The sequence below is a fragment of the Alligator mississippiensis genome, chromosome 1, assembly GCF_030867095.1.
Source record: "Alligator mississippiensis isolate rAllMis1 chromosome 1, rAllMis1, whole genome shotgun sequence".
NCBI classification, from domain to species: domain Eukaryota; kingdom Metazoa; phylum Chordata; order Crocodylia; family Alligatoridae; genus Alligator; species Alligator mississippiensis.
Genome location: NC_081824.1, coordinates 278,359,669 through 278,371,377, shown reverse-complemented (window position 1 = coordinate 278,371,377; position 11,709 = coordinate 278,359,669). Strand labels below are relative to the sequence as shown.

General features: G+C 45.1%; 1 protein-coding gene across 1 annotated transcript; it reads right to left on the bottom strand.

Annotated features, from left to right (window-relative positions):
* Positions 1–4,793: 4,793 nt before the first annotated feature.
* LOC106737732 (tigger transposable element-derived protein 1) lies at positions 4,794–6,317 on the bottom strand. The gene is made up of 2 exons (XM_014598974.1): positions 5,241–6,317; positions 4,794–5,087 (listed from the first exon to the last, which is right to left on the bottom strand). Exons 1-2 carry the CDS (start codon positions 6,315–6,317, stop codon positions 4,794–4,796), a joined length of 1,371 nt encoding a protein of 456 aa, XP_014454460.1.
* Positions 6,318–11,709: the final 5,392 nt, after the last annotated feature.

Sequence of the window (11,709 nt, the reverse complement as noted above, 5' to 3'; positions counted from 1 at the left end):
ACCAGACTATTGCAGCCCACCAGCTCCCTGGAAACTGCACCTGTGCTTCAGATCTTTATCCATGAGACAAAATTGCCCATGCCCCAGTGCATAGCAGATATAGTCTAGTCAGGAGCCTATAGGTAAGAGGAGACACTCAAAAGAATTTCAGATCAAAACTCTTTGGGATATCTTGCTCCAGAAAAATGTTGGTATTTCAACTTCCTTGTAGAAATATCAAAAAATGTTGTAGACAAACTCGAGTGTTTGTTCCACTAGTAGTGATGAGCCATGTACTTTTACAGATCCAGGTGGGGAGGGAATAGCAAACCTTTAATAGCTTCAGTGAACAAACCTTATGGAGAACATGATCCTATTCCAACCAAATTCAACAGGTCCCACTGATTTCAGGGGTTGTGTCTACACATGCACTTCTTCTTCTGGGAGAAGTTTACTTGCCAGTGAACTACTCGTGAGTAAATGCTCCTGTGCAGGTGATCGGGGAGCCAGGGCTGGGAGCTTTCTGTTGCCAGGGAAGAGGAACATTGTCCTTGTGCCCTGGCAGCAGGCAGCTTCCAGGGCCAGGGAGTAATCTCCTGCCCCCAGCTGACCAGGAGCACATTTGCCCCGGTCAGAGATCTATACGTGCACTACTGCACAGTTACTAATCTCGAGTAAGTTGGTTGCTTGCATTTGCAGGTAGCAAATTTACTTATGATTGGAGCCAATTATTGAGCCGTAATTGGCTCTACTTCTCTGTAAAGTCTCATACAGATGTACCCAGGGATAGCTAATTTGGGTACTGAGATGAAGCAAAAAGGGAGTAAGTATACAACTGGCAAACCAGCATTGAGCCTACAGGCTAGAGACAGACATTACACACAAACCAGTTTAAGTGATCAGAAACTGGCTTAAGCCTGTAACGGAACAGACATTCGGTGCACATAAACCAGTTTGACAATGGCTGAAACCAGTTTGAGATGAAACCCGGCTGAATGTAGCATCAGATTTAACTGATTTGGCTCAAACTGGTTTATGCAATGTCTGCCCCAGATGCCTTTCTGGTTTAAGATTAAACCAGACACCCCCAGCATCCCAGCATGCTCTCTGGACTGGGTGGGGCTCTCTGTTCCACAGCAGAGCTGGCCCCTCACTTCTGCTCCCTGCCTGCAGCTCTGGTACAGACTTGTAGGCTGCTTTCCTTCCCCTGCCTCTACTCCCTGCTAAGCAGGAATTCCATCCCACCCCCCTCCTCTCAGCAAGGCAGAGGGGTCTGTGTATTAGCTAGCAGACTACATGCTGGCTCTGGTTTCTGCTATGACAAAGGCAGAATCAACATGTAGCTGGTAATGTTCCTCTACTGTTTTCTTAATGGGGTGATAAACATTGAGTTAGGGGTGATAAATGCTATTAAATTCTCTGTTGGGCTAATGGGAGTATCCTGCCAGGACCTGGCTTCCCCCCCCCCCCCCCCCCCCCCCCAGCTCAGTACCGTAAAAGGGAAGGGAGGGTTGCTCTGGTGCTCCCTGGCTTGTAGCTTGAGCCACTTCAGTCATGTGCCTGCATGTCTGGAATGAAAAGGGTATGTCTGTCCATCTCCAAATCAGTTCAAGCTTTCCAGGTAAGACTAACCTGCAAAGATTGAATCAATTCAGGCTCAGGCTTTTTGAATGTCTGTCCCTAGCTATAATGTGTGCCAGCTCTTGGAGAAATGAGGAAGCATAACTAAACAAAACCCTCACAATGCAACTGTACCCAAGCACACAGTACAATTTTGGATTTGAGCCTTTGAATATTACAGAAGAATGGAACCACTTTTACAGCAGACTATAGAGCCTGGCTCCCACTTATACTGAAGCTGCTTAGTTCTATCAGTATAAAGGAGCCTTAAAGTGACTTACACCAGCCCATTTGCTGTAAGAATCCTTTAGGTTCTAAGTTTAAAAAAAAAAAAAAAAGTTTTATAAATAATGTCCTATCTTCATTTTAACAATAAAGGTTAGTGCATTGTGTTTATATTGTAAAAGAACAGAAGGCCTCTAGCTGAAGAAAGATATGTCCCAATGGCAAACTTAGAATTTGTAATTAACCAATATATTGCAGTAATACCAAAGGGACCTCATTAGCACATACTTGTAGTAATGTACTTAAAACTGATTTTATCCATAGGCAAAGAGCTTTAAGAAGCTTAATGCAGTGTTTATTTTTCTTACTTATTAATTCATAAGGAAGCAGAAGTGGATAAATGAGCAGTTTTCTTGCAACTATGCTTCTGATGTCAGTTTCCTTTCTTAAAATTTATCTAAATGCAGTCTGAGTGTGATGGATTGGATTCATGTTCCTTTTCTCTACCTGTAAGTTTTGAGCCATATATGATGAAAATTCAATGACAGACTTATTCGGTGCTGCTGGGGAATCGGAGTTGACTTCAGGTGAAAGATGGAATGTAATGCAGAAGATATTCTAATACTTGTCTCGCTACTATAATTTCATAGTGCCTGGGAGTATTTTGTACTTGGAGATAGTTGAATGAGGTCTTCCACCAACTTAAATTCAGATTTGTTGCATTGGCTTAAAATGGCCCAGGATTTTTTGTTATTTCAGCTGGAGCTCTGATTTATACTCTGTCCAAAAGAACTTACAAGCCAAGGTTGATTTTTGCGAATACTTAAATGTGTGAGATACGTATGTATGAACAGTCCAGTTGAAAACAATGTGATTACCATGGGTAGTGCCATCTTAGTTGGGGGGACACATGCCCTGCCAGCAACCAGTCAGCAACTGGGAGGGGAGTTCCCCCCAGGCCAATCTCACTGACCGGGGGTGAGAGGGGGGTCACCCCATGGCTGATCATGGTGCTCCTGGAAGTGTTCACAGTGCTAGTGCTACATCCAGTGCTCCTACTCCCTAGCCAGTGCTCGTAGGGGGGACACCAGCACTCCCACCTGCCCCCCCTGCCCATTGCCTAAGCAGGGAGTGCAGCCTGTCAGGGGGTGCACCAATGCTCTCATGGGGTGCAGGAGCACCCCCATGAATCCCCTATGCATCGCCACTGGTTATTACTCATTTTAGGAAAGTGAAGCTTTTTTGTCAGTGTTTGCAGGATTACGGCTTAAATGCAGGAGAGTAATAGTTTAGTTAGGAAAGGCTCAAGGGGATGGCTCTGATTTCTTTCCTCCTCCCTCCCCCCCGTAAAACTAAGCACATTAAATAAATTTTGGATTTTGTGACCTAGTTATCCTCCATATAGGGGACATGGGTTACTTTATAAAAGTATAATGATTAACATAAGATGACACTGTGTCTCTTTATTTTTTTCCCAAGTATTGATAAACTAATTGTAACTCTTCTGCTGGGCACTGGTCAGAAGCAAGGGCTGGGTTAATTTTTGGGGGCACTAAATATATTTTACTTTGGCTCAAGCTCCCACCCAGAAATCTGGGAACACTAAATTAATTACTAGGGTGTCCCAAATGAACAGAAACCCCCCCTTCACAAGCAGTATAACCAAAACCAAATTTAATACAGAAAACAGAACGCACCAAATGCAATGTGATACACTACTAACTACATAGCATAATCTATAGGTTGTGCTGCACCAGGAGAAGCTGTTTGAGAGCTCAGGTCCTTTGGTGGTGCAAGGGGCCCTCAGTGCTCTTGGAGATACAGTGACATGGCAATCTGCTCCCACAGAGAGACTTGTGTGTGTGGGGAGTGACTGCAGCTTTGCACAGCCTACATACCCGACACTTTTGGGCTGAATTATATGGCCTTCTGAAATGAAAACTGCAGGAAAAACTCCAAAGTAACCAAGTTGATTAATGGCTACAGCAGACCTAATCACACAGCTGACTAAAATAAAGGACTATCCACAAAAATAAGGGGAAAGACCAAGCCTACCCTCTAGGCCTGGGCTGCAGGTGATTTGGGTCACAGCTCCACTGGGAGCAGAAAGTTGCAAACCTGAACCCTGGCCCAAAACTGGCAGCAGTAGAAACTCCCAAGTTCCAACCCTGTTTAAGTTGCCAGGTCTAAATCCTGGCCAGCCAACCCAAAAAAACAATACTCTTCTCCCCTGTGTTTTAAGGGACTAACCTCAAAAGAGGAAAAAGGGGAAGAAAAGTAGGAGAGATGAGTTCCCAGACACTGGGATAATTCTCCTTCTTTCTCCCTTCTAGCTGAGCTTCCCTTTTCCCTTTCTGCAACTCCTTCTCCCTTGGAGGAGACTTCAATCTTCAGCAGCATCACCTTGTACTCCTTGCGTCACATCGCCCTGGCCTTGTCCAGTCAGGAAGTGGCACACTCCTGTTCCTCTCCCAACCAACTGGCCTGAAGAATCCTCTGCTTCCCCTGGCCAATGAGGTTAGAGGGTTTTCCTTTTTTTCCCCAGATAGAGGCCCCAAGTTGCCATGTGCTGAGGACATGGCCAAAACACAAGGTCCATCTTTTCCACTTTAAAAAACCCCACACAAAAACCACAATATATGGTCGGACCCCAAGTTTCACGGGGGATAGGTTCCTGAAAAACACCGTGTAACTTGAAATGGTGTAGCTCAAGGCATTAAGTCAATGGTAAACAGGGGGATAGGGACCTGGGACCAAGATTTGATAACATTATTTCATAATAAAAGGATATTTTAATACAAAATAATGGAATTAATAGCCTTATTAAAACCTTTACTAGGCTTGAATAAGAAGGTGATCTTCTGCTGCTTTGCATTCCTGTCCAGTTCCTTCTGGAGCTCCTTGTAAAATGAAAGGAGTTGATCTAAGCCTCTCTTAAAGTTGAGACTCCTTACCGTGATGGGGTCAAGTTACACAATCTCTTCACTCAGGTTTTGAGCCTTACACAGGAACTCTCGAATGGATTTAGCAGTGAAGGCTGGCTTAGCAGACTCAGTCTCTCCCTCTTCCTCACTGTCATTGCTGGATGCAGCAAGGTGCTCAAGTTCCTCATTTGTTAGTTCTTGTTGGTGGGAATCAATCAGCTTAACCACCTCCACATCCTCGCTGTCTTCAAATCCCTCTCCTCCCAGCCATTTGGCCAGCCTCACAATGTCAGTGACTTCATTGTCTATGGTGGGGAAGCCTCTAAAATCATTGACGATCTAAGGCCAGAGTTCATGCCAACAGGCATTCAAGGTTGAAGGTTTGACCTCCTCCCAAGCCTCCTGGATTATGCTGCTGCAGTCCAAAATGTTGCATCACTTCCAAGACTGCATCACCTACTCCACTCTCCCTGCGCCGATTGCACCCAGTGCCTGTCTATAGAGCCTCTTAGTGTAATAAGACTTGAAAGTCTTAATGACGCCCGGGTCCATAGATTGTAAAATTGATGTTGTGTTGGGAGGCAAAAACATAACAGAAACATCGGGCTCAACAAAAGACAATGACTCCGACATGTGACCTGGCACATTGTCCAACACAAGAAGAACCATGAAAGAGAGATTCTTTTTTGCAAGGAATTCTTTCACTTCCGGTACAAACGAATTCTGCAGCCAGTCCTCAAAAACAACATACGTGATCCAGGCTTTCTTATTGGAATGCCACGCTACCGGCAAACATTTCTTGTTTTTACCCTTTAGCGCACATGGATTTTTGGCTCGGTACACTAAAAGAAGTTTGCACTTAAAGTCCCCTGAGGCATTTGCACAAAACAAAAGGGTTAATCTATCTTTAAATGCTTTGAAACCACTGGCCACACTTTGTTCTTTGGTTAAATAAGTCCTATTGCCCATTTTCTTGTAAAAAAGTCCTGTTTCATCACAGTTGAAAACTTGGACGGGTTCGTAGCCTTTATCTTTAATAAATTCTAAAAGCTCTGGCTTGAAATTGCTAGCACTGTCCACATCGGCAGATCCTGCTTTGCTTTGTAATTTCACATTTTGCAGGTTATACCGCTGAACAAATCTGTACAGCCAACCCCTGCTAGCAGTAAATGGGTTGGTGTCACTACTTTCTCCTTCACTCCCGGCTACATGTTTGTACAGAGACAAAGCTTTAGCCGTAAATGCTGTGCCGTCGACAACTGCTCCTTTTGTATTGGTCATTTCATTGATCCAAAGATTAAGGAGTTTCTCAACCTTATCTAAAAGAGGAATTCTAGTCACCAACAACACTCTCCAACTCACAGGAGTTGTCGTTTTCACGCAGTCTCTAATTTTTTGCTCACTTTTTTTAATGGTATGCGCAGTCAATTCACTGAAACTGTATTGGCGAGCAATCAACGCAGCACTATTGCCTTCTCTTAATTTATCAAGGATTTCTATTTTCTGGGCCAGGGTGATAGACTTACATGCTGTTTTGGGCACAATATCAAAGACTTTCATTGACGCCATTTTTACAAATAGTCAGGGGTTAACATAACCAAAAATGATGGACAATCTTGGAGGAGATGACAAGTAATGTTAAATCTGTGTAAGCAGACTCCAAACTAACAACCACTCTACTGCAAACAGCGTAAACACGAAGCAGCATATAGCGTGTGTTGAAACATGGTCATGTTATATATAGCGTGTATATGTGAATCAGTGTAACTCAAAACCACGTAACTGGGGTTCCGACTGTATAACCAAAGTGTGTGTGGGTGTTACGTAACTAATTTAATTTATTTTTAGAGAGACTAATTTACAAGTAGGTTGAAAGTCTCCTGTTTTTCCTTGCTCAGAAAAGTGAGATGCATTTCTAGCTTTGCAAACTATATAACGATTTCCAACTTTTAGCTGATAAGTATGTGTAAAATTGTGGCTTTTTAGGCAGACCCACACAATTCATAATGATAGAAAATGTGAATTCTAATGTTAACCTTTATTTTAATAAAGAATTACTGTCCTAATCCCTGTTCTCTTCACTTACAGAAGTAGCCATGTTGACTGCAATGGTAGCACTCATGTGAGTGAGAGACAGGGCCCAATTCAAGAAATGACTGAAGCACTTAAAGGGACTTGTGCAGAATCTATGTATCCAAGTCCAAACCAGTGCCATTCCTTTCCCGTCTAAATCTGAAAACACCTAAACTCTGTAGGTGCCATCATTTTAACATTCCCAAGATCCTTACAAGTTTAGTTTCTGGAAATGCCCATAAGTGACTCAGTGACGAGCGGATTGGCACTTACTGCATGCCTGAACTTGGCTGCAGTCAAGATCTACATGTTTCTCCATCTACATTGCCCAAGTAGCTTAATTCAGTACGTATTGTCAGATCATACCTAATGCACATCTATGGGAGCAGACCCCAGTGTTGTTGGTAGTCGCACCTCATGCAAATCCATGGATAGAGAAGGAAATGCTTCCCCTTGATATAGTGTCCTTCACACACCCAGGATGTGGGAGATGCAAGTTCAGTTCCCTCCTGTTCCTGACACGATTCAACACACACCTCAAGCCACTCAGAAAAATGTCCTAGCTACCAAGATAGAGGCTTTTGCAGGTAAAGGTGCTCTTAAGCTTTCTTGTTTAAGCTATGCAGAAAGGATTCATGACTGAGCCACTGATTCTCAGCCAAGGTGCTGCAGTACCCTGGAGTGCCTTTAGATCCTTTCAAGGGTGCATGGAGTAAAACACAATTTTAGCACAGTTAAGTATGCAAACTTGAATCACAAGATAAACCCAGAGATATTACACAGGAATCCACAGCATTTAAAATATTCTGACCTGTTGTAGTTTTTCTGAGTTCTTTGCAACAGCAGAGTTGCCCTGTTTGGTTTTTATGTGCTCAAAAAAGTGAGAACTAAGAGCTGGCATTTTCTGTGGGGGCGGTCCCTTGAGTCTCACAAGGGGTGAGAACCACTGGAATAAGATGGACAGTGAGCCAGGAAGCAGGATATTGCAACCTAATACTTAGTGTTGCACATGAGCCCCTATGAAGTCCACTTGTAACACCTGACCCTGCTCCCTCTCTTCCACCAAGTGGAAAAGGGAAACATGAGGTCAACGCCTAAGGCTTATTCTTCAAACTCTGTTTATTGTTAGCAACTATTTAACCCTTTTAAGTAAGACTATGACACAGTTGCAGACACATCAGTTTCCTGAGGTGTTTATTTTGCCTGTTCTACAATTAACAAGCACATTTCACAAAATAAGGCAAACCTTGACTCCTTTCCCTAACTGGTCCATTTAACTTTTTATTTTGTTCTTTGACGCTCTGGGAAACCAGCTTAAACTAGTTCTTCAGCAGACCTAATAAAATGTCAGTTGAGCAAAGATTTATCCTTCTATAAAAGTGTAGTTTCTGAAAAGAAGGAAACCTTATCTTCTTCACATGCCCTGGCACTACCTTGTTAACACCTCACTTTCTCAGCTCCTTTCCTCATCCCCACGTTTCATGGTCACTCTAACAAGGCACCTTTATACGTGCCATTAGGGGGCAGCAGTAAATTGCAGAACTTATTGTTCTGCAGTTTATGCTCTGGGCCAGGGGGTTTCAACATTTTTAAAGAAGTGTACCCTTTCTGGCAGAGCTGGTGGGGGGTTAGGGGAGCTGGTGTCAGTCGGATGCAGAGCAGGGAGGGGCTTGCATGTGGCGGCAGCTTGGGGTGGAGGATGGTGGCAGCCCCTTTCCAAGTATCCCCAGGGGTACACGTACTACCAGTTGACAGCCCCTGCTCTGGGCTGTTCTTGTTGCTCCACAATTTATTGTTCCCAGGTACGCATCTGCATGTGCACTTGGACCACAACACATGGAGCTGGGTTGCAGCAGCCCTGGCTAGCAGGGGGTCCAGAGGGTCAGCTTGGCAGCTCATGGCTGCTCCAGCTGGGTTTAATATGCTGCAGAGCGGCTGGCTGGGGCATGAGGGTGCTTCAGCATGGGGATAGCCAGCAGGCAGCCCTGGTGCAAAAGCACCCTCGTGCTCAAACCATCTGTTCAGCATCTACATGTGCACTGCTGCACACAAACTCTGCAGCAGGGCAGTACTTATGTTTAAGAGCCATCTCAAATATAAGTACTACCCTACTGCGGAATTTTTTGTGTTTTGTACCCTAATAGGGGTGCATGTGCACACGCAGACATTTGCTGCACAGTTAATTATTCAACAATGCAGTAAATGTCTCATGTCCTCTCCTTGGATCATAACCTTGCCATGGAGGAGAGGCCTGTGTGTTCCAATGACCCTCAGAGCTATGTCATCTGGAGCCTTGTACTCCTGGTAGGGTCTCCCCTGGTAAACAGGTTTGAGCTGAGGTCCCAAACTAAGCATGGTGCAAACTCTTGAAGACCCCAATTACGGAACAGGCATACTTGAGGACCTGCTGGTTCTTTGCATCTGTGAAGGTAGACAGTGGGAGGAGTTCCAGGCCCAGTTGTATAGTGCACTGGAGCAAGTCCCTACTGCTGATGACATCTCCATCCAGGCACACTGGGAGCAACTCATGTCCACTGTCCAAGATGCCTGCACCCAGACTATTGGGTTCACATTGTGATGGAACCAGAACTGGTTCAACACCAATGATACTGAGATCCGCAATCTCCTCAAGCAGAAACATGCAGCCTTCATCGCCTGGCAAAGCCATCTACAAACTCGGTTAAAGACAGCAGTGTACCACCAGCTGAAGGCTGATGTCCAGCAATGTATTCATGACATGAAAAACAACATGGTTTTTGTTGCCAAGTAGATCCAAGAAAAATGTCTGGAGCAAAATCAAGAACTGTTCCTTGCTTTCATTGACCTGACCAAGCGTTTGATTCCCTAAATTGTGAAGCTCTGTGGACCATCCTCCAATGCCTTGGCTGCCCACTGAAGTTTGTCACCATGCTGAGGCTCCTGCATGATGATATGACCACCACTGTCCTGAGTGGAAGATCTGAAATTGATGCCTTCTGCATCTGGACTGGGGTCAAACAAGGTTGTGTGATTGCCTCACCCTGGTCACCATCTACCTGACCATCATCATCCACTTCTTCCAAGATGATCTACCATCCGGTGTCAGTATCCAGTATCGACTGAACAGGCAACTTTTCAATCTTGGGTGCTTCCAGGCAAAAACAAAACTCACCACTAAGGACATCCACGACCTTCAGTTTGTAGATGATTGCTGCGTGATGGCTTACTCTGCACAAGATGTGCAAGTGACCTTAGATCTCTTTAATGCTTCATATAAGAGACTTGGCCTGTCCTTGAACATTGCCAAGATGAAGGTTCTCCACTAACCCTCCCTAGGCCAGCTGAACATCCCTCATGCTATCTACATAGGCAGGGAGGCAGGGTACATTTAATACTTCCTGCATCTCAACAGCCACCTGTCTCAATGGGCTATTCGCAATGAAGAAGTCCATTACTGGGTCAACTGTGCCAGTGCCACCTTCTTCAAGCTGCAACAACGTATCTTCAAAAATAGAGACCTTCAAAAGTCGACAAAGGTCCTGGTTTACAAGGCTGTCATGCTGACTATGCTCCTCTACTGCAGTGAAACCTGGACCATCTACTGACACCACATGAAGACCCTCAAGAGCCTTCACCAGTGGTGCTTGCGTCGAATTCTAGGGATCAAATGGGAGGACCACCAGACCAATGCAAGCATCCTCCATGAAGCTGCATCTACCAGCATTGAAGCCTTGCTTTTGAGAAATCAACTCCAATGGATGGGCCACTGCATTTCTATGTCCAAGAACTGCCTCCCTCACCAGATTCTCTTTTCCCAGCTCTCTACACACACAAAGGGTGCACAAAGGAAATGGTACAAAGACACACTCAAAGTCACCCTCAAGCACAGAGACATTGACACCAATGGCTGGGAGGAACAAGCTGCTGGCCATTTGGTGTGGCACTACTTGATCCACTAAGGCATGCACCACTTTGAGGCCCAACAACTTGATACTGAGGTGGAACGGCAGTGGCAGAGGAAGGAGAAGGAGACCAACCTGGGGCTGCAAATCCCACTTCCTCATGCAACAACATGCCCCCATTGCCAAAGAATATGTGTATCCAGAATCAGGCTCCTCAGTCACCTGAAGACCCATCAAGCCTGACAGACATCATCCTCAACTCCGAGGGACTGCTGACGGTGATGAAGGTGGACAAGGGCTGCAGTGGGATGGAGGTCTCTGGGTGTCCTGGACATCCTTGCCACTGGGTTCAGGGCTTCTTCCTGTCAAGTTTGTGTGGCTGTCAGTTGTTCACCAGCTTCCCCCCATTAAAAGATGCACAGGCGTCTGCCAGGGATGTTAACATCTCCCATAAACCAAGTCCTGCGGTGATGGATGAGTGGTGGTGGGGGCAGGAACAGTGATCTCTGGGAGTCCCTAGTCACAAATCTTCACATAGGCAGCAGTCATGTGATGGTCATTTTGCACTTACCAAGACAGAAATACAATTCAGCAGCTGCAGCCATGGCTGAGCAGTCCTCTTTAGGATCTCCTCTGCTCACCCTGATTGGGGAAGGGACTAGAAAGGTGCCCTAAACATAGGCTGTCTCAAACTCCCCTGGCTGGATTGCCGCATCCAGTGGGATAACTTTACCTGCAGCCAAAATCAACAAAATGAAGTACTGAAACTTGCCACATGGAATGTCTGCACTGTTATGGACTCCTCAAGCAATGAGTCTCCTGAAAGAAAAATCAACATAGTATCTAGAGAACTGGCAAGATACAACATCAGTATTTTTGCCCTAAGCAAGACCGGCTGGGCAGATAAAGACCAGCTGAAAGAAGAAGGAGGTGACTACACCTTCTTTTGGTCACCTGAAGAGAGGGCACTCAGGGGTTTGACTTTGCCATCAAGAAAAAGATTGTTA

What these genes read in the sequence shown, in the direction of transcription:
- LOC106737732 (XM_014598974.1), bottom strand. Translation starts at nt 6,317, where the DNA reads ATGGCGTCAATGAAAGTCTTTGATATTGTGCCCAAAACAGCATGTAAG. An exon ending in CTAAGAGGCTCTATAGACAG is followed by an intron (nt 5,088 to 5,240) that starts GCACTGGGTGCA and finishes CTCTGGCCTTAG; the next exon opens with ATCGTCAATGATTTTAGAGG.